The sequence below is a fragment of the Rhagoletis zephyria genome, unplaced genomic scaffold (assembly GCF_001687245.7).
Source record: "Rhagoletis zephyria isolate East Lansing unplaced genomic scaffold, Rhagoletis_zephyria_1.1 Rzeph_scaffold_00050, whole genome shotgun sequence".
Lineage (NCBI taxonomy): Eukaryota > Metazoa > Arthropoda > Insecta > Diptera > Tephritidae > Rhagoletis > Rhagoletis zephyria.
Genome location: NW_016157134.1, coordinates 377,813 through 401,482, shown reverse-complemented (window position 1 = coordinate 401,482; position 23,670 = coordinate 377,813). Strand labels below are relative to the sequence as shown.

General features: G+C 34.4%; 1 protein-coding gene across 6 annotated transcripts in view; it reads left to right on the top strand.

Moving 5' to 3' along the window:
- Positions 1 to 16,916, top strand: part of Asator (tau-tubulin kinase asator) — a 328,905-nt gene extending 311,989 nt beyond the window's left edge. For 4 of the 6 annotated variants that reach the window (XM_017623153.1, XM_017623147.1, XM_017623171.1 and 1 more), the window contains one exon: positions 16,393 to 16,916. In XM_017623153.1, the coding sequence (XP_017478642.1) occupies positions 16,393 to 16,735 (343 nt within the window). In that variant the 3' untranslated portion in view covers positions 16,736 to 16,916. Of the gene's footprint in view, positions 1 to 10,965; positions 11,134 to 16,392 lie in introns of those variants that run through there. The other 2 variants (XM_017623165.1, XM_017623160.1) reach the window with 2 other exon arrangements.
- Positions 16,917 to 23,670: the final 6,754 nt, after the last annotated feature.

Genomic DNA, 23,670 nt, shown 5'->3' with positions numbered 1-23,670 from the left:
GAGCTCTGGAAATGGGGTCATAATTGTAATAATTAGCTTTATTAACTTTAATATTAAACGGGTAATGAGTGCGTAAATTTCTATATGGAACATTGAAATTTATTTGCTCAAGAAGCTCTGGACAGTCTACTAGGCCATTAATACATCGTATATGAAAAGCAGAGATTGAATAGATCGACTAGACTTAAGTGATTTCAGATTTATAAGCGTACAGCGGGCCGTATAAGATGGTAGGGAATCACTAAAATGGAGTGGTTTAAGAGCGAAGCGAATAAAGCTTCGTTGCGCTCTTTCAAGTCTAGAGGAATGAGTTGAGTAAATTGGACTCCAGATTAAAGAGGCGTATTCAAGCTTCGAACGAACCAGCGAGTTATACAGAATTTTTCGGGTGTAGGGATCTTTGAAATCTCTACCATAGCGCCGCAAAAAAGCAAGATTAGAGTAGGCTTTAGGAATGTTATAGCTAATGTGGTTAATGAAGGTAAATCCCGAATCAAACATCACTCCTAGGTCTGAAAATTCCTTAACTGAAGAAAGTCTTTTATCAAACATATAATAAGCAGACTTATGCGTATTTATGCTCTTTGAACGAGTCATATGGAGACATTTCTTAATATTAAGCGGTAAGTTATTTCTGATGCTCCAAGTAGTTAAGTTGTTAAGATCATTTTGTAGTAGCAAAACATCTGACATAGAAGTGACACTTCTGAAGATTTTTAGGTCATCAGCGTATAGCAAAAACTTGGAATGCTTAAAGCAGGCTCCAACGTCATTAATAAATAAAAGAAAAAGAAATTCACATGCCATAAGTCAAATGACATTTGTGTTTTCAATATACAGTTGAGGACATTGAAATCTAGCCTATCATAAAAACATGAATTTTCGTATTNACTACCTTGGGGTACCCCAGAAGTGACCTCAAAGGCGTATGATCTCGTATTCTCGATCTCAACAAAAGAAAATCTATTGGAAAGGTATGATCTAACCCAGCACAGAAATGTAGAGTGTATACCTAAACACTCAAGTTTGCGCAATAAAATGCTGTGAGTGACTGTATCGAAAGCCTTTGAGAAATCGGTGTAGACAACGTCTTCTTTACGTCCCATCTTGAACGAAGTTATGCAAAAATTAGAAAAACAGGCTAGGTTTGTGGCAGTCGAGCGACCGCTCACAAAACCATGCTGGCACGGATTAATGGAACCTTTGATGGCAAAGAATAGTTTTTCTGTGACCACTTTCTCAAAAAGTTTCGAGCAAGTCGAAAGTTTAGATATAGGTCTGTAGTTTGTAACATCATTTTTGTTACCAGGGTTAAAGATTGGGGAGATCGAGGCAATTTTCCAACGATTAATAAAAACACCCGAGGCCAGCGAAAGATTAAAAATATATTTTAGTGGTACGCAAAATGACGAACCGCGTTTCTTGAGCACGTATGAAGAGAGCCCATCTGCCGTTAATAACATCTTGCTTTGTGACAGACAAAGATCCAAAATCTACAGATTGCGGAATGTCGTCCACATTACATTTGAAGAAGTCCGCAAAAAGATTCTAAAGAGTCTAAGCCGTTTTCTGATTTCCTACCACAATATGACATGCACGAAGGGATATTGGAGTACCCTTTCTTAGATCGAATGTATTTCCAAAACGCTTTGGGATTTACTTTTAGCTCATCTTCAAATAGAGAAATATATTGCTTGTATAAGAACTTATCGAGGACCTTATATAAATTAAAATATTTATTTCTAAGATTTTTCAATCTTTTTAAATCCTTCGTATACCACGGTTGATCTTGAGTAGGAAAATTTCATAACAATCCGAGACATTTTTAGAAAGGAAAGCTGATTTCCAGTCTATTGCGAGAAGACTTGAAATTAAAGAATCAAAGTCAGCATCCCGAAAATTAAAACGTTTAATCTCATTGTAGTTTGAAGCAGAGATAAAGCTAAGAAACTCTAGGGTAAGGGACAATGGGACATGATGCATATCAGACTTGCAGATCGGAATGGTACATTCATCCAATTGGAAGATTAAATTCTCATCAACAAAAATGAGATCTAGGATGTTATTAAGCTTATTAAAAAATTAATTAATTTGAATGAGATTAATGCTAAGAAGACTGTCTATAAAGTTAATTTCGTAGCCACTATTGATATTTGTAGGGGTTAAAATGCCATTATTTTGAAAATTTGACCATTTAATTTTATTAAGATTAAAGTCACCTAATATACAAAAGTGACAGTTCACATTATTTTCATATAGGTGTAAAATGTTACTTACATGGGCAGCGTATAAAGACTCCGAGCTAGCTGGTGGGATATAAGAAACACAAACAAATAAATTACCAAGGTTTCCATAGATACATACGCAGAGCTGATCAAGAATTGAGTCATTATTTTCAAGAGGAACTATAGATGAGCGAAAGTTACGATTAACTGCGATTTAAACCCCTCCACCTCTTAAGCAATTTGTTTTAGTTGAATCTCTATCTTTACGATATATAAGAAAAAGATTAGGATCAAAGAATTCCTCATCAGAAAAATTATTATTTAACCACGTTTCAGCAATAACAAAAACATCATATTCACAGCGAGAAGTGTTTAGGAACACATCTTTGGTTTTTGTACGCATTCCCGAGATGTTTTGGTAATAAATACTCAACAAATTTTTACTTTCTTTAGAACTAAAAGTCATAGTATTTAAGAAACCTTTACTGCACCTCTGGAAAAAACGAAAGGGCCGAACATTATACCTAATGGCCACAGATTTGCATCTAAGAGCGTATTGTAAAAACTAGAAGAAACACCAAGTTTAAAGTTGACACTATCCAAATCGGTAACAGAAATTCCTTTTTTGACCAATATGAAGCAAGATATATATTTATTTTCTATACCAAAATGTTTGGCAATATAGGAAATAACATCGTCAGCGGTAACAGACGAAATATGTGGTTTAAAAGACGAAATATGTAGCCACTTTTTGACAGCAACCTCCAGCTCAGTGGACAACACATTACGCCCAACAACTACATCTTTAGATTTAGAAAGTTTTTTATTTCGCACTAGATTCCAAGCAGTAACATCCGGAGAAGTTTGTTCAATGGCAGTGGGAAGTTGATTAATTGTAAGAGTAGCATTAGACTGAGCAAACGAAGAGGAGCCCGGTAGCATAGAAATAGTCTGATTAGTAGCAGCGGGCGTTGTAGTGATAACTGGCAATTCAACACAAACATCAGCGGGCACAATATTGTTGTTTGTAGTAGTAAGTACAATAGGCTGTATTCAGTGTTGCCATTTTAGTCGTTTTCCGGCTAGATTGCGATAGCAAACAGCCGGAGAAATTTCGATTTAGCCGGCAGCCGATTTGTTAGCCGTTTTGCAGAAAAAAATTAGCCGTTTTTAGCCGATTTTGCTATTTGCCTTGTTTTCTTAAATTTCAAATATGTATATATGTTTCCATTTTTGACTAAGCGACATAAAATCTGCTGGAAATGGCTACTAGCCTTATGGTGGAAAAAATTTTCATGTCAGGTGGACTGTATGAAATTGGGCCGATTTCGCTTATTTTTATTTTAAACGAAGAAGGGATTTTCTTCATAAAATGTTTGTTATAAATGTCTTAATTTTAAGTGTGAAGTTTTATTCGCAAACTTAGAAAATAAGAAATNTACCCAGCAAACACAGTCTCTAACGTTAGAGAAATTTGGATTTCTACATTAGATAACTAGGGTAATTCCCTAATCGTTCTCGAGCCGATGACAAAATTAGAGAATTACATTAGAATTCGATTCTCGAATCGAATCGATTAGAGAAACAGCGCGAATTCAAGTAAATGTAAATAAGCAATATTCCAAATGAATTACTCATAAATTATTTTTAAGTTCAAATAATTCATTATTATTTTATTGCAAATACATTTACTAAAAATTTTACAAACAAAGCAAGGCAAAACAGCAGTTAGAAATTTACACTCGAATCCCATTAGAGATCAACATTGGAATACGATTAGGGAATCAATATTTTCTCGAGTCGAGAACTATGTCCCATTTTTGTTGAGATCGTTATGATTCTCGATAGTTTTTCGAGTCGTTCTTTAACGTTTGAGATTGGAGAATGTGGCTAGTCCTCCAATCATTCTCTAATCGATAACTAACCTCAATGTTTGCCGGGTATTACATGTAGATATTGTCTTCCCAGATAGCGCATATTCACTTCTACCTAAATTACAAAACATCATTTTTGCCCACTCCCAAAGGTTTAACGTAAGGGAAAAATTGATATTTTCAAGCACTATGTACACATATGTATTTTTTTAAACAAACCATTTTGCTCAGAACTTATTTAAATTCCAAAAACCGAATGCCAACTTGAATTAAAGGAACCAACACTGAAGTGAGTCAAAATGAAAATAAAAGAGCACAAATTTCTATGTAAAGCAAAACTCTCTGGGAATCCTACGAGACATCTGTCGGTCATATGACCGGTCATCCAAATGGGAGATCTGCAGTCTTTTGGCATCATATTTTACATCAGAATTGAAGGGATTTCTGAAAAATCTGACCAGTTCTTTTGTGTAACTGTGATTTTGCATCCCTTGTCAACATATGGCCTCGGTTGATGTTAACTTAAGGTCGTTGTTTTACTGCCTTAAAATTGAAGGGAAATTTTTACAGCGTGTTTTATGTGTATTGGTTTCTGTTTGAGTGTATTGAGAATCGGTCAGTCTGAAAAGGCCTTGTAAGGAAGACAATAGGTTTGTTCGTCGAAAATCCAGCGAGAATTATAACTCAAAATATCAGATAGTAAGAAAAAAAGCTCATAAATTCTCTCTCATGTGGAGAAACTTGCAATTTTTGTGTACGAACGCAAATTTGCAATTTTTTTGCCAGCTAATGTCCACGGTTGCATTTCAAACAAAAGAAATTTGTATAGAATTTTTAAAATTCTTTCAGAGGGGCAAAAAACAGGATCTACGTGCATATATCTTGTCAGTCCGACTTTCTTCAACATACGTTTCAATTTCTTTGTCGGGTTTACTATATCGACTCTGGTTGAGATTGCATTTCGATTAAGAATACAGTTTTTTTTTTGCCGAGTACCTTTCAAATCATTGGAATTAACTAAATCAATTAAGTAAACAAGTATTAACTTAAATTTTTAATTTTAAAATAGCTCCAGTTTGTAAATTTTTAAATTTATCGAACTTGTGTATTCAAATTATCGTCGGAAAAAACTTTAACCATGTGCCACAATCATATGTTTTTCCTAGTTGCAAATTCTTGCTGGCAAAATTTTTTCCGGCTCGAATTTGTAACTTCTCTCCAAGAAATAGTATTTTTACTCATGATTTATTTAAATAAAACATGTGAAATTTAGTTGAAACATTTTAGCCGTTTTTAGCCGGTTTTATTTGCCAATTTAGCCGGTTTGTCCAAAAAATTCTGGCAACACTGGCTGTATTGCGTTGATTGCAGAAACAGTAGGAGCAGGAGAATCAGAAACTGGAGAAGCAGCAGAGGTAGCATAAGATAGGCGAGTGCGATTAACATCTACCAAAGAGACGTCAGGTTGAGGCGAAAATGAAGAGAGTAATTGAGGCTGAATAGTATAATCAGTCGCAGGGGCAGTGCCGGCAGCGATCGACTTAGCGGCATGGTTGCCACAATTGGTAACTTTCTACCAAAAGTGGTAACTTTTGAACGGTTTGGTAACTTGGTAACTTTTATTTCATTTTGGTAGCTTTTGCAACTAAATATCAATTTGCATTACTAGAAAGAAATGAATTATGTTTTGCATGTGCGTAATTATAAAAGACCTTCGAGTTTCAGTGGCAGTACTACTGACACTTCTACAAAATTACTTCGATAAAATGAGAGTCATCTCATATTCGAATACTGGAAATATTTGAATTACAGTGGCAGCACCAAGGGCTGCACTTCTAAAACAACTTTCGAATTTTTGCGATAAATTTTGAATTCTACCATCTAACATTTTAATACTGGCCATCTGGCATCGGTAAGGTCCATAAATCGTTTTGAATTCTCCGGCACAAAAAAAAAATGTCGCTTGCTTTTTACTAGACTCACCTACCGACATGTATTTCGACACACTGAATCCAAATCTGAGGTCTATTTGACACGTACACTAAATTATGAAAAAGCGAAAAAATAAAAAAAAAATTGAATTTTCGCACATTACTCGAAATTTTTTACGAGTCAAACGGACGGTTAAAAGCACCTGCAACTTTTTTTTGTGTGCCAGTGCCATTATTCCGAGAGTCGCAAATATCGGCACATTCCAAATCAAATTTGACAAGGGATGATAGAAAATCGTTCCACATTACATCATACTTCTACCCTGTCGGAAACACCAACAACGAACATGAGAATAACGGCACATGCAACAATTAATTGTACGAAAAATATTTTCTAATAAAAAAAATTATTATAATTGTCAATAGCATTTTCAATCTAGATAATTTATCAAGAAAATAGATTTAAACTTCTGTACTAAAACTGGGAGTTCTTGATAAATAATCAAAAATTGACAAATTATAAAAATATTGAATTTGTTAAGTCACAGAAATGGGCTTTAAGTATGTACACATTTGTTATGAAATATAGCAGTTTTATTCAGTATATTTTTTTCTCAGTGAAGAAGTAAAGATTTTGGTAGTGAAGATATGGTAACTTTTGGTAACTTTTCTTAAGAGATTTTGGTAGAAAAAAATGTTGGCGAGTGGCAACCATGCTTAGCGGCGTTTGGAGCTGCAGCAGGTATGGTCTGCTTGTTCTTTGCAAATTTATTAACACAGCAGCGCTGTTCTTTGACCTCGGATGTAAGCGAGCCAAGAGTAGCGACAACCTCTTCATCGTAACGTTTATGCAAATTAATAAGCTCAAAGTACAAAATTTCTAATTTTTCTAATATGTTTCTGTCGGCTTGAAGAGCATGTATCACTGCAACCGCGCAAGTCTGTTCAGCTCTCACTAATACCTATCATTTTAACAACGCAGGAATTGTATACAAATTTGATATAAAGGTATATGTATATACAAACATACATATATTATATCTTTGATGTTTTTGCAAACCCGCCTATCTTAAGGCACTCAAATTTTACAGAAGAGCCAAAAAATGGGTTTTTTGAAGGCATTGCCTTGATAGGCGGTATTTACTCTAGCTATTATGTTAAAAATCTGTTGCTTTAATAATGATTTTATGATTTTCAGGCTTTCCAAATCTAATTTTTGCCACAACGGCTGTTTAGGCGGTTTTGCAAAAACATCGACGATATACATAAAAAAAAATCTTTTGAGACGGGGACTTCTCAATATTTTTTTTTTTAACATAGTAGCACAATTTTTTTTTCATAAATGATCACTTGTCAACCCAATTGAAGTACTCGCGTAACTAATATTTTTTAATTGCTACGCTATTTAAACCATATTCTCAAAATTGTTTTCTATTAGTCCGGTCAAGTTAGATTTTCAAGGTTGCCGTAACTCGCATAAAGCAGAAAATTTGTACGAATATTACGAACGTCATGTGAAAGTCAAATGTCACAATTGATGTTTAAAATTTTTCAGCTAAACCGTAAAGCTAAGCGTACACGGTAGAGAAATCTCTCGAGAGTTTCACAGAAATAAAAATCTCCGCTCTCAATTCAGTTTACACGGTAGAGCAACTCTAGGAGATATTCACTCTAGCAAGAGACAAAATAGAGAAATCTCAACTTTTATCTATCACGTACTCTACAAGCTGTGTACACGGTAGACAATAGTTACCTCTCGCCTAGAGTTAGTTTTCTATCTCTAATTGTTGTCAACGCTTGTTGTATGTATATGTGTATTTATATCAAAGCCACGATGTAGAAAATATAGTTGGCGCCATCAGCGGAGCGCTAACCCTTAGTCGATTTGACAGCATGCGCCTATTTTCTGACGTCATAAAATACATTTTCGCAATATGGACAAGAATTAAATTTTCAAATTGTATTTATTTGTCGAAAAAAATTGTACCTAAAAGTAGACAAAGTACCTAAAAATTAAACAGGGCAACCTCTCTCTTCGGTACTATGTGTACTTTTGGACCCCTTTAATATTTAAAATTCCCTTGAAAGGAGTTTCTCCGAGCAGTTCCAGCCAAACTGCTATATATATGTATGTAGGTATTCACCAAGTTGAGCAAGTGGCCTGGCACTCTGACAAACAAGCAACGACTATTGCCAGAGTGCCAGACCATCTGCTCAATTTATGAATACCCCTTATATTTTAACCAATAATTATGCCCCTTTGCAAGGACGGAGGCTATTGAAAAAGCCATTTAAATACCAATGAAAATAAGAGGATGATTCCCGATTAATTATTTGGCTACGTTCTAATTGCACTAAAAATTGTGTGCTTGTATCGAATAAATATACGATTTAATGTCGTAGCCATTTCAAAATTTAACAATTTGTAATGAAGTTCATTGTCAAGACTTTACTATACGTCTCCGTAGAGCAAAAAGTCTATTTAGCTTGCTAAATAGAGCGTAGAGTTGTTGTAGAGTTTTCGATCTAGTTTCGTTGGACTGTGTACACGGCGAAAAAGTCTCGCTAAATAACTCTCACATAGACTTTGTAGGTGTTTTTTTTTAATCTCGCGTTTTCTCTTCCGTGTACACTTAGCTTAAAATCCGTTATGACACTTTTTTTCCTAAAAGTCACCTGGGATATAACGACTCGATCGACATCCATTTTGAAATAACTAATTTGACTTATAAAATACTTTGAATTGAAGTTAATTTTTTTACAGGTGGTAGTATAAAAAATTCAGTCTGTATGGCGGGTGCCACGGGCCCTTTTTCAAGAACCCACATATATTTCCATGAGTATATTATTGATTTCATATATATATAATAACCTTTATATCAAATTTGTATACGATTCCTGCGTTGTTAAAATGATAGGTGTTAGTAAAAACAAGGATTGTTGCGTTTAAAAACTAAGATATAAAAATGTGAATATCTCGAAAAAAGGATCAGCTGCGATTTTGATCTCAATGGATTTTGAACCTACAAATGATGTAGAGAAAGGCTGGGAAAGCCGATTTTAGACACACTTTTATAAAACTTAAGACTGGTTCAAGACCACCGTGTTGTCAAGGTTTGTTTCCTAGAAATATTTGTAACTACATTTATTATTGACAAAGTATAGAAAATGCAGAATGCAGAAAAGTTCAACGTCTAGCTATAAAGCGACGATCACACGATTTGTATATTTGTACAGATTTGAACATTTGGCAGTCAGAGTGTGGTATTGTTTAGAAATTTGATTTGAGCTCAATAAAAGAACTTCCGAATAACACCACTCTGTAACTGCCAAAATGAACAAATATACAAATCGTGTGGTCCATGCTTAAGGAGAGTGGATTGTTAAAAAGCTGTTAGTCTGACCCAAGAGGGATTTTTATAAGGTGGTGTTGCTAGATCTGCGGATATTGTGTATATGTTCCGCCTCACGGCTTCGAATGTCAAATTGAAAAGTTTTGTTTGAATTTCCACACACACTCTTACAGATTTTGGCAGTTTATGCTACCAAAGCAAAAACAAAATACAAGTAAATTTTTGTTTTTGTACTCTTGCTATCACCTTATATTAATTTCCCTTGGTCTGACCTTTAATTTGATAAAAATTACGTTACGATCAAATTATATTTTTCAAACATCCATTGATAAAACTCGCTAGTTTTTCCTACTCTTTTCTGCATCTGTAAAACTAACTTAAAAATATAAGAAAACGAATACCGTAAAGTGTACTCGACAGTCAAAAGCTTTAGAAATATGAATGCGGTTCCTTGCCCTTTTCTGAGAAAGGTTTTTTTGGACTTATTGGAACTGATGCATAAGTCTACTTCTTACTTGGCGCTGTAACCACCTCAGCGATTTTGGCCGAGTTGAAAAAAGCACGCCGGTTGTTTCTCTTCTGTGCCATCTGACCCCAATCGGAAACGCCAAGTGAAACCAAGTCCTTCTCCACCTGGTCTTTCCATCGCAGTGGGCCTCCATCTTCCTCTGCTACCACCAGTCCGAGTTGGATACTTTCAGACCTGGAGCGTTGGTGTTCATTCGAATGACATGGCCAAGCCAGCGGAGCGGCTGTATTTTAATTCGCTGCATTATGTCCATATCATTGTAAAGCTCATATAGGGCATCGTTCGCTCGTCTGCGGTACTCGCCGTCACATGCTCTTAAAAATCTTCCGCAAAATATTTCTGTCGAATGCTTCAAGAGCAGGCTCATCGGATGTTGTTATTATCCATACTTCTGCGCCATTACGATCACGGGCATGATGAGTAAATTTTTTAGTGTGGATTTCGTACGTCGAGAGAGGACTTTACTTCTGAATTACCTACTGAGTCCAAAGTAGCATTGGTTGGCAAGAGTGACTGTTTGTTTTCGTTTACCACCAGACCTATTCGCTTTGCTTCCTTATCCAACTTGAAAAAGGCAGAACAGATATTACAGTTTTGTTACCAATGGTGTCGCTGTTATTGGCATATGCCAGCATTGCACGCTCTTATAGTAAATTGTTTCTGAGCGGTTCAGTTCTGCAGCTCTTATGATCTTCTCCAACATTATTTAAAGTAATCACACGAAAGAGAGTCGCCCTGTCTGAAACCTAGTTTGATAGCAAACGACTCGGAGAAGTCTTCCTTATTCTGACGGAGGTGGTGGTATGTATAGTATTGTTCAACCTCATTTTACACAGCCGTATTACTTTCGGGGGTATTCAGGCATCGCGGCGTATAGGCAACTCCTTTTAGTAGAGTCGAAAGCGGCTTTGAAATCAACAAATGATACATTAATATTTCACGAAAATTATCCTGTGATAGGTATAATTGGTCATTTTGCTACTATAAATCCTTAACTATGATTAAGTTTTATTTTATTACTGAGTATAGAAACGCATTAAATAATTTTGACAGGTTTTGTCAAATGTTCCACCGGTCTGGAATCAAACTCTGGTCCTACGAAGTGGTAGCACGCACCTCCAACCCCTCAGGAAATCAAATTATGCACAAACGAACAACAGTATACTACTCAATCGCTAACTTCACATGCGTAATTTTTTAGATGTTTTAATCATGCCCATTTGTAGTTTTAATTCAAAATTGTATAATCAATTGTAAGATTATTTATGTAAAGTGCCTTTGAAAACAGTTTGTCAAGTTATAACTGGATTTTTCTGAAATAAATTTATATTCTTCTGAAATACACTTGTGATCAGCTAATTAAGCCAGCAACATTTTGATAAATTTTGGCTATTTTGCTTTCGTTTATTAATGTTTATTATTTTTCAATAAAAGTCTAGCTCATTATATAATAAACACCATGTAAATCCAGATTTCAGATTTCATGAGTATGAAGTTTAATACCCCATTAAATTCTAGCGTAATGATGTGCAAGTCTTACGTTTCTAAAAAATCGCGTTGATTTTTAATACTTTTTTTCTGACTGCATTACAAATTTTTTTCCATACAAAATAAACTCTACAATTTTTAATGGGCTATTAGACTGCCTACTCAAAAAAATTCTAAAAAATCTGGCTAAAAAGTTGAAAGTCTAGCTGAAACTTTGCAGATTTTTCTTAATTTGTGCACAAAGTTTGAAATCTGGATTTATGTGGTGTTTGTTATATAATGAGCTATACCTTTATGGAAAAATAATAAACATTAAATAGACAAAAGAAAAATAGGCAACATTTATCAAAATGTTGCTGGCTTAATTAGCTGACCACAAGTGTACATGTGCTCTTTTCTGAAAATCACTTGAGGTTTTCATTCGTTTTTTCTCTAAACTACATTGAAATTGAAAATTAATTGAGGGTTTCCGAATTTCGTTTCTGAAATATATTTGTGATTTTCTAAAAAAAAAACCATCGATTTAGCTGTTTTTAAGGTGACAGGTAATAAGATGAACGGAAATAAGGTCAATTGACATTATTTCCCACCCTGGTGCGAAATAAAGTCAATTGACATTATTACCTTTTCAAAAGCGAAATAAAATCCATTAACATTATTGCTCTTTCAAACATTAAATTTGCTTAGCTTCGCGGCGGCCCGCGTCCGCGCGCCACACCACGTCACGCTACGCCACCTAAGATATAACTGTCATCGGTGATATTAATGCTACCTTATATAACGCTTGACAGAAGAATTTACACTATTATAAATTGGAAATCAAAAGTAATATATCAGTGATGACAGGTAATAAGTCCCAGATGGTTTCTAAAATCACAAATTTAGTTTTTGTGCAAATTGCAGATAGAGGGTATTAATGAATTTAAGCCCTCGATATTTCACATTTTTATATTTGTAAGTTATTGGAAGATTTCTTCTGTGTTTTCGCAACAACTTGTCTACAGTAAAAAAGCATATAATTTGTGTTTCAAAAGTGTGTGAAAACCAATCAATTAACTTACATGATCTCGGTTCCGATATTAAATAATCAAAAATTGTTGAATGTGCCATCTAATAAATAGTGTCGTCGTTCTCCTTAGCTGCTTTTAAATGATATCGTCACAAATTGCTGGCGGAGACACGAATACAGTGTAAGAAAATTCCTTTTCTATAATTGTTTCCTTATAGAAAGGGTGGTATCTTTTCCACCTTAGACATTCGGAATTCGTTCAAAACATGCTAATTTAAAACACAGAATTCTTTTAATGTTCCTCCTGTTAATTTATTTCATAAGTCTGGCATTATCAAAATATTGTATGTATTGAAATACCACACCTTTGTATGTGCATATATGACGAACAATAAACTTCACTTGAAGTACGACTTTCGACACGTTTATACACGTGTTCTGACTGATAGGTTTTGGGCCTCACGCTTTTTCTTAAATAATTTTTAAGCAAAATACTTTTGAATTTGAACCATTTACGAAACTATGGCTACCAATTACATTCAAAGTGTGCCGAGGTTAAAAGGCAGAGAAAATTATGATGAATGGTGGTTTGCGGCTGAAAATATGCTGGTACTCGAAGGAAAGGTTCACTACATCAAATCAGCACCTGGAGTAGAAAGAAAAGTCGAAGAAGATGCAAAGACTAAGTCAAAGCTAGTATTGACCATTGACCCAAGTTTGTACGTGCATATAAAGGCAACAAAAACCTCGGAGGAGTTATGGACTAAGCTGAAAGCAATGTTTGATGACTCAGGCTTTTCGAGGAAAATAACCTTGCTGCGACATTTAATCTCATTGCGGCTAGAAAGCTGCGATTCAATGACGACATACGTAACCCAAGTTGTTGAAACGGCACAGAGATTGGATGGTTCATTACTTTCAGCTGGTTTTCCAGAAAGATTTGCGCCAATGATCATGGCAATAGAACACTCTGCAATTAATATAACTGCTGATGTCATCAAGTCGAAGTTGCTCGACATTGAAGTTTCGAAATTCGAAATGGACTCTAGTGGCGCTGCATTCGCTGCGAATAAAGCACAAAGAAAATTCGCCAAAAACAAAAGCAAGCATACACAGGGAATGTAAAACAAAAAGCAATTAACAAGTGAAGAAAAAAGTATAACTTGTTACAAATGCAAGCAATTAGGCCATTACAGAAATCAGTGTCCTCTAATGAAAATAAACAATCAAACGCATTTAGTTCCGTCTTCCTAAATGGAAGTTATGATAAAAGTGAATGGTACGTGGACTCCGGCGCTAGTTCACACTTGACAGCAAATATGCATTGGATTGAAAACGCTAATCATTCCCCTGGCATGTCAGAAATAATCATTGCAGATGAGGCAAAGATACCAGTTGTGTGTTCCGGAGATGTTAAAATTACGACTGGTTATAATTATAATATTACAGTTAAAAGTGTGCTGTGCGTGCCAAATTTAACAACGAACTTATTGTCAGTAAGTGCGCTTATTAAGAATGGAAACCATGTCACTTTTGAAGCTAACCACTGTTACATTCGCAACCAAAAACATGTCCTGGTTGCTCGAGCAGATTTAGTGAATGGTGTTTACAAATTAATATTAAAAACGAGTCCTGTTTTGGCAGCTACTGCAGTAGTAAACGCGGAGTTATGGCATAAACATCTAGCACATATTAACAGTTGTAACTTAAATAAAATGAGAAGTGGAGTTGTTGATAGTTTAAATTAATCCACTGTCAGTGACATCAAGAAAAATTCATGTGTGACCTGCTGTGAAGGAAAGCAGATGAGATTGCCGTTTCCATCTAAAGTTCAAAGAAGTAGTGACGTGCTGCAAATAGTACATGCTGATCTTTGTGGTGCCATGGAAACGAAGTCTATTGGAGGTGCAAAATATTTATTGCTTTTCGTAGATGACTATAGCCGCAAGACCTTCATATATTTTTTTAAAGAAAAAAATGAAGTTTTTGAGCTGTTTAAAGTATTTAAAGCAATGGTACAAAATCAACAAAATAAAAACATTAAAATATTGCGCACTGATAATGGTGGTGAATTTTGTAACAAAGATTTTGAAAAATATTTAATGCAAGAAGGAATAGTTCATCAAAAAACTGTTCCTTATACTCCGGAGCAAAATGGGGTTTGTGAAAGAGCTAACAAAACGGTAATTGAAAAAGCAAAATGCTTGTTATTTGATGCAAAACTGCCTAAAAAGTTCTGGGCGGAAGCTGCGAATACAGCCGTATACCTGAAAAACCATTTATGCAACGTTAGGAGACAAAACCCCATATGGAGCTTGGTTTTCTAAAAAAACCAAACCTAAGTCATATTCGCTTATTCGGAAGCCCAGTGATGGTTCACGTTCCGAAAGAAAAACGATTGAATTAGGACAGAAAGGCTGAAAAACGTATTCTTGTAGGGTACTCCGAAAATGTTAAAGGCTATCGTGTCTACGATCCGCAAAAGAATATTGTCACAGTGAGCAGAGATGTTATCATAATGGAAGAAGTTTCAGTAAACACAGACGAAGACAGTTCTATATGGATCGAGGGTGCAGGTTCGTTAATCGAAGGAGATGAATGCAAAGCAGCCGAGGAATTTTCATCGTCCATGGGAGAAAATGAAAGCAGAGATTCAGTGGGGGAATGTTTATTGAACGAATCTCTGGATTCTTAAATCTCAAACAACTCAGTTTACACAGACCCACATGGAAGCAGTGATGACAGCACACCGTCTACGCCAGCTGAAAAGGGTCCAGAAGTTCAAACACTTGCAGAAGTTGTTGAAAGCAGAAGAACTAGGAGAGCTCCAGATCGTTTTGGGTTTCCTAATATGTGCGTCTCAAATATTTTTTCAGAGCACATGGACTTCTCAGAGGCATTGACTGGTCCAGAAGCAGAACAATGGTAATTTGCCATGCAAGAAGAGCTCCAGTCATTCGAAGAGAACGAGGCTTGGGAGATTACGGACATGCCAAATGGTGCTTCGATAGTTCAATCTAAGTGGGTTCTAAACAAAAAGCTTGACGTAAGTGGAAAGGTGCGTTACCGTGCTCGACTTGTTGCGAAAGGTTTCACGCAGAAGTATGGTACAGATTACTCTGAAACTTTTTCTCCTGTGGTAAAGCGCTCCACGTTGAGAATGTTATTTGCTAATAGTGTGAAATATGCAATGAATATGACGCACTTAGATGTTACTACTGATTTTTTAAATGGACATCTAAAGGAAGATATTTATATGGCTTTTCCTGAGGGGTTTAAAAGCAAAATTATCGGCAAAGTTTTGAAACTAAAACGAGCAATTTACTGTTTAAAACAGGCTTCTTTAATTTGGTACGAAAGAGTAAAAGAATATTTGTGCAAGTTAGGATATAAAATGAGTTTTTATGAACCATGTCTATTTACAAAAATTGATAATGATGTAAATATTATAGTCGCAATCTATGTTGATGATTTTTTGATTTTTTCAACTAATGTGAAGGAGACCGAAATATTGAAAAATGCCTTGGGTTCTCAATTTAAAATAAAAGACCTAGGATATGTAAAACGTTATTTGGGTATGAGAATTCAAATGAATAAATGCAACAGTATAACTATAGATCAACAACAATATATCGAACAATTGTTATAAAGATTCAATATATCTAATTGTAAACCAATTGATACACCTATTGAGTGTAAGCTCAATATTGAACAGTCTAAGACTATTTGAATGAGGAAATAGCGTCAATGATTTTATTTCCAAATTTTTGTTAACTTTATTTCGCTTTTGAAAAGGTAATAATGTCAATTGACTTTGTTTCACACCAGCGTTTCACACCGATGATCTTGTTACCTGTCACCGTTTTTAAGGGTGCCGAAGAAATAACATTTCTAAGCTCCTGAAATACTATCAGAGTGTTAAATTTTCATATTTATTTATGTACCTACATATATATACATATATACATATTTCAACTTTACAGGACCCGTGGTATACCAACATTTTTATTAGGAAACTTTGAAGACCAGTCATTAGACAACAGTGAAGATGTTCAAGCTCTCTCGCAAACTGCAAAAACTAACGAGTATAATTCTGCAGCTAAAACTCAAACTTCAAATTTCAGCAATCAGCTTCAATTTCAAAATCAAACGCAAAGGGAGGACACGACACCACATGCGCATAGTGAAGAAGAGTTATTGTACAACATGGTTACGGAACTGAAATCATCTGATAATACGATACGTAATGATATTACGCCGCCACCAGGTGCTCCAAAACTAGAAAATAGTGCTCGCTTACGTCGATATAGACATAATATAGATTAATACTTAAAAAATCTCGAAAAATTGTACCTAGCTAATTTCAGTTACTCGATACTTATTTTGATAAACAAAAATTTAGAATTTTACCGCATTCATTTACCTCCAGCAAATCCATGAATTAGCTGAGGAACAATTATTACTCCGTTTTCCGAAATAAAGGCGTGGTTCATTTAATATTACACAACTCTGGACTGCGCTTTTTCTTTGGATTGTTAAGCGCGTCTACGTACACTATGTACTTTTCATCCTAAAAGTAAATGCACTTTTCGTACGAAAATTCCTTCGATGAGAAAACCTATGTCAAAGTTTTCTTTTTTCGTTTTCCTTCTACACTTCGTACTTTTTCTCTACCTTGTAAGTATGTACAGTATATACCTATGTATGTATGTCTGTATATACAGTGACGAGCAAAACTGTAACATGGTGTAACACTTTTTATTTCAGCCACCGCTATCTTTCCAAGTTCTAACGACATTCATACTTTTGTTGTATATTCTTATTGGTACACCCCTACCCCTCTCTCATAAAGATTTGAAGTGAATCCAACAACAGTAATAAAACCAGCAGACAAAAATGTAAATTATGGCATATGTTACAGTTTGCACTTATATATTTTTAATAAATTTTTGACAATTTTCACGAAAAAAAAAAAATTGTTAACACAATGTTCAGTATACATTTGCTTTTTTTAGTTCCTGGATGCAACTTGGCATACCTTATGTGTATCTCTGTAAACATTCTGGAGGTATAGCCTCCCATATATCCTTGGTGTGCTTTCACAGCTCATGTACTCCATTGGAAGGATTTGGATACTTAGTAAGCTGCGCTTTTAGTTGATTTCGCAAATTTTCGACGAGATTCATATCCGCGGATTGTGGAGGTCATTTCAAAATAGCAAATTTTGGCTTTTGCATCCAGTCTTTGCGAACATATGCAGTATGTTTTGGGTGATTTTTCAGCAGAAACTCTCATTTTTCGACTACATCTTGCAAATTTTGTTGAATATGAACAGATAATGTTCTTTATGCATAATGCGTACTAACGGACCAACAATATTTTTGAAATACAACCCCAAATTATTATTGACCGACCACTGTGATTCACAGTTTGCCTTACATGATGCGCATGGGCTTAATTTGGGTCTTTGATCCAATACCATGCCCGGCCATCTGATTCAAAGCGATTAATTTAGTCTTGTCAGACCAACTAACCTTCAATTAAATCTTAAAAATGTGTTTTTATTGCATTCTGTAAGGGCTAACATATCCCAATAGGCAATAGGTTTTCGCGCGATCTGGCAAACTGCTTTCACTTTCGCACATGTATTTTGATCAAAATGGTTTTTTCCTCTTTTATTATGACTTTGCGTTCAATTTGACAATTCTTCGCTTCGCTGTCTACTGATTTGCATTCGATTTGAATACCTTAAACGCTTCTATAATAGTGGCTGCAGCGCTACTTGCTACTAAGTTCACAAGATATCGGACCGTAATATTTTTTGGCAGACTTCCTTTGTCCTTGATAACATTTTAGGCTATATTTTTTCTCAGTCTTAACATTTTCACGTGGCGAGCTCCACAATTGTTTGCCACTTTTCCTACGGCCCCGCGTTTCCGCAGTAAATCTATTATTTACATTTATGTTTCCTGATTAACCATATTATTTACTGGTAATCTCTTCTTGAATATATTACAATGCAGAAAAACGTCATTTGACTTCCAACTAAGTAAAAGATAACTGTAAAATGCAAAACTGAGAGTGAGTGCAAAACTGTGACATTGGCCTTAATTTACATTTTTGCCTTGTGGTTTTATTATTGTTGTTGGATTCACTTCAAATCTTTATGAGAGAAGGAGTAGGGGTGTGCCAATAAGAATATACAACAAAAGTATGAAAGTCGTTAGAACTTGGAAAGATAGCGGTGGCTGAAATAAAAAGTGTTACACCATGTTACAGTTTTGCTCGTCACTGTATATACTCGTATTAACAGCCCAAGTGCTCTGGGCTGCAGTGGCGTATATTTTAAAGTTTCTCATATGAATATTTAGAAAAATTAGTAGTACATTTTTTTTCTATTTGTATATATATGAACGCAATAATATTATTAGGACTTGAATCTAGGTGGATAAAATTATTCACTGCTATTGTAGATTAAATTGTTAGGAACTAAGGTTCGGCATTTCTCATTCACAATCTTTCATGAACGTTGCATGATTAAAAAATATATTTATATTAAGTATGTTCGCTTTAAGCATGTATAAACTTAGAAATCTGGTTCTACTTTTTATAAAAAGCTTTTTTTCGAATTTTTTAAGCCATTTCGTAACATTAAAATACTGCCGATTTTTTTCATAAAAGCCTTTGTAGGACTTTTTTTCAATATTAAGTTGAAACTCTCTTTTGGATGCGGGGACCGTTGGGAAACATAGGCTTGTTTTTAAAGCCTCCAGTTTTCATATTTCTGGTTTTCGTTTTTTAACCGACTTCACAAAAAGGAGAAACGTTATCAATTCGTGGGAATATTTTTTATTTCTATTTTTTGTTTATGTATGTTACCGCATAACTTTGGACCACGTTAACCGATTTCTATAATTCTTTTTTTTAATTCTCACAGGTGGTCGGTTTAAATTAACGATAATCTAAGATTTGTATTTGTATAAGATTTGTAATTGAAGTCGGTTTTGTTTTTGGCTTAAAAATTACTTGTTTACCTATTTAAAATAGGGTTCCCACTTTTTTACAAATTTTTGTGGACCGTTGCGGAATTTTTTCAGGACTTTTCAGGGGTTTACCCATGCGGTAGGGGGTAGGGAGGGGGCGCAGCCAAAGTTTCATAAGCTTCTTTCTATGCATTTCATAATCAATTTCCAATAAAAAAAATTGTGCAATAAATTAAAAGTTTAGGGGTCTTCACATCAGCTTCGGTAGTTTTGGTGAACTGCTGGTTGTTACTCGATAATTTTATCAACTGTGAAGCTATCATCTAATTTTTGGGCTGATATATCATGTTTATAAACAGCTGTTTGATGCTTTTTTCCTATACAAAAAATAATTTGTAACAGAAAGTTTAATAATTTTTACCCAATCATATCGGTCATTTACTTCAAAAAAAAGGTAAAATAATTATACGGACAGGTTCTTGAATTCACTTCCGAGCGAATTTCAACCCCTGCCCATTTGAATTCAAAGCGAACTTAACTCAAATTCACTCGGAAGTGAATTGCAGAACCTGTCGGATTATCTTTTAATATTTGCTACTTATTTTAATTTAGGTTTATGTATGTCTAGCGTTCAGAGGTTTTGTAGAAAAAACAAAAATGAAATCGTCACTAAAACAATTTATCGATTTGCAGAAGACCTTCGAAGACTATTGTTTAAATAAGCAAGTAATTTTTTAGCAAAAAACAAAACCGACTTCAAATTAGGATGGGAACACCTCCGAGGCACCACCTTTCCTTTAAAAAAAGAATTATTGAAATCGGTTATGCGGTTTCGACGAATAGATAACCTCCTCCCTGTGCAATTAAGGTAACTAATAAATTTTTGTTTTAGCTCTTCAATAAGTTTATAATTAACTTCATGCAATATAAATTCCTTTGTAGGGCTCGGTACAACTCAATTGGTACAATAACAATTAATTTTTAAGCAAACAACTCAACCGACTTCAATTCTCATATACAAATTTAGAAATACCGTTAATTTTTCCATGATCCAATGATCGGATCTAAACTAAATTAGTAGTAGAATTATGGAAATCGGTTAATGTGGTCCAAGGTTATGCGGTAACTCAAGTAGCACAAAAGTCAAAAATACACCAAAATATTTTGTGTATTTTTTACATCGGCGTGATATACATTTTCAATATAAAAAATATGCTATTTCTAAGCCCAGTTTTTGAACAGTTTATTTCGATTCAGTGTAAAGGTTATGCCGCTTTTTCGTGCATTATTTACACCTACCGTCAATTTTTTTTACTGATTTTCGGCATATATATTATGCCAGTGGTATACAAGTTTTCTTGTTTCTAGAACATAATATAAACTCCGTTGGTGTAAAATACGTATTGGTATTGGCTCAAATCATACACCATAATGGTAAAGAATTTACATCATATTCTAGCATAAATATATTTTCATGAGTGTGAAGAGTACAAAAGGATTCGAGGAATAAAATTTACTACTAATCAAATTTAAAATTAACTCAGACATAAAATTTACACCGAAGCTCTTTTTTAATCTGTGCGACTTGGAATTCCTTTTATAAATCTCAGCATTCCTTTTCGTAATATGCAGGCAAGAAAATCGCGAATATATATGAATGTGAGTTCCTAATTTAAAAACGAGGTACATTCTGTCGAGTGAATTTCGGTACTACCCCCTCTAAAACTCGAGCGCCTCAAAATTTATAAGGATTTGAAGATTTTGAAATAAATCTGGAAAAACTTATATTTTGAAAGCAATGAATTTTTCGCCATTATTAAATTTTTAAGAGATGCGCTGTTTAAAAAAGGTTCGAAAATACACATAAAGTGGCATAGTTGAGCCAATGTACATAATGAAATTGTTAAATTAGTTAAATAATAGTCATACAGCTTTAATATGGCGTCCAGCTGAGTTTCAGTATTAGGCTAAGTTTACAACCTAACGTATTAGCGTAGCGAGAATACATAAAAATCGCTTCTAACCAACATTTACACAGTCTTTGGTGTTTATCGCTGTGCAAGCAAATAAAAATTATGCAGTTTGTTAAAAAAAGCTTTTTCTCATACTTAAAGCCCAAATAAATAAAAAATATACATATGTACATATTTATATAATAAATTAAACATCTCTTCTACTGCTATTATATACAATACAATATGCTTAAGTTTCGGTATAAATTGTCAAAGGGTTGTGGAAACAAAAAAAATATATTAGGGGAATCCCTACGTAGCAATGTATCACACGTTTTGTTGCTTTCCCAACAACAAAATATGTGCTAGATTGGTACGTAGCAACTTTAAATCTAAAATGCTACTCATCGTAAACTCCCCTATTATAAAAAATTAGTCGTGTATAATTTTGCTACAATTTAAACACTAGCTACGTTTTAATCGCCAGCGATTATGCTGGCGAAGAAGTTTCTTTGGATTGAGCGATTTCCATTGCATCGCGTAACGCTATTACTCTAGGTTGTGAACTTAGCCTTACTTTTATAATACTTTGAAAATATGGTCGTCGTTGAAAACTTACACAGATTCTTGAGTTTGGTACAAAAATATTTACCAAGCCAAGAACGGTGTATTTATTTTGCCCTAGACACAATTCAGTTTGAGAATTTGGTATAAAAAATGTTTCTTGCCAAATGAACACAGTTGACAGAAGTTTAAGCGCCTACCACACGTCCATTATTCGAACGCAAACGCGAACGTATACATTTCAACATGTTTTGTTAACGTTCGCGTACGAAAAGAAGAAATCAAATCAGCGTTCGCCTATGTTATGTAGAAAAAATTCTCGCTGTTGTTCGTACTCATATATACTATGCAACTTATAGCTGCATTTGTGAAGGCATGATGTTGAATCATTAGTACCCAAACAAACTTTAAGCGTGTAGGGGTGCCTTATTGATGCATATTTCACCACTGGTGTATTAAATATACCAACCAGTGTTACCACTCGACAATATTTTTAGGAACAAAAAATCCTACCAAATCAGTTTCCAAACTACCAATTTTTTTTAATCATCAGATATTGATATTTTATTTCGTTTCTGATTTTACTTCATGCAAAAGTATGAATCTTTGATATTAATTCAATTTATATCAATTATTTTATGTCTAAAATGTAAAAAAAATACAATCGATATAAACATTTTATATTTGGTAACAAAAAAAATGTATTACTGTGCTCGCGCAATTTTATTTTTATTTATTTGTTTTCATTTAACCATGATGCAATAAAATTACGGAATGTCAGCAACATAATCTTAATATTTCGGTACGAGTTTTAGGCCATTTTAGCACGCTTTCAGTACGCTTTTCTACTTTCACATCACCATTGTATTACCGCCATTCGACAAAATTTATTTAAAATTTTTACAAATGTTCTAATAAACGAATACTATGCAACAACAGCTCAATGCATTTTTGACATTTCGAATAGGATTTATTTTCTATTATAACTTCAAAACTTTGATAGGATTGCAAAACATCTTTAAAATTTGGAATCGGAAATCCAAATCGATGAGAAATCAATTTCGAACGAAACCAGAACAGCCCTGAAATGAAACTACCAATTTATCAAAACGGCAACACTGATAGCAGCTCTACTTGTGGTATGTATAATAAGCTCATATTAAAACAGGCAGTGTATTATGTACACACACACTAGCTTTGTTTCTTTACTTTCCTAGCAGATCATTATCAGGAAGAAGAATGGGAAGAATTACAGAATTACGCTCACAGCGAGTGAAATATAGAAAAAGTCAAGAAACGCAAACTAGCAGAAACTAGCTAGTAAACACCTGACCGATGCTTTTGACAACTGAACATATGTATTTGCTGCGAATTTTTAATCGCATTTTATGTTTAAAAATTGTTCACAAATACTCAGGTTTTGCCACACTTTATCAAATTTAATAAATCGCCCATTTTTATCAAAAAATACAAAAATATGTAAAAGAAGCAAATCAAAGTAGCTGTGCCTAATCTCTCTAATGTTGGAGCAACAGCTGAATTTTTCACCGCATAACGTGAAAATTATGTGTTTCTTGTAATTTGCTTTTGTAATTTTTTACTTATATTCGGCTAACACTACCTTGTGTAAATGCGCCTATCTGTAAAGAAACAAAGCTACTTTGTGGTGTATTCAATATTCATTTTTTGGTGAATTCTTTGGTCCACTGTCAGTTGCTCTCAGAATTTGTGATGTGTGATGTATTGGCAAGGAAAGCAATCT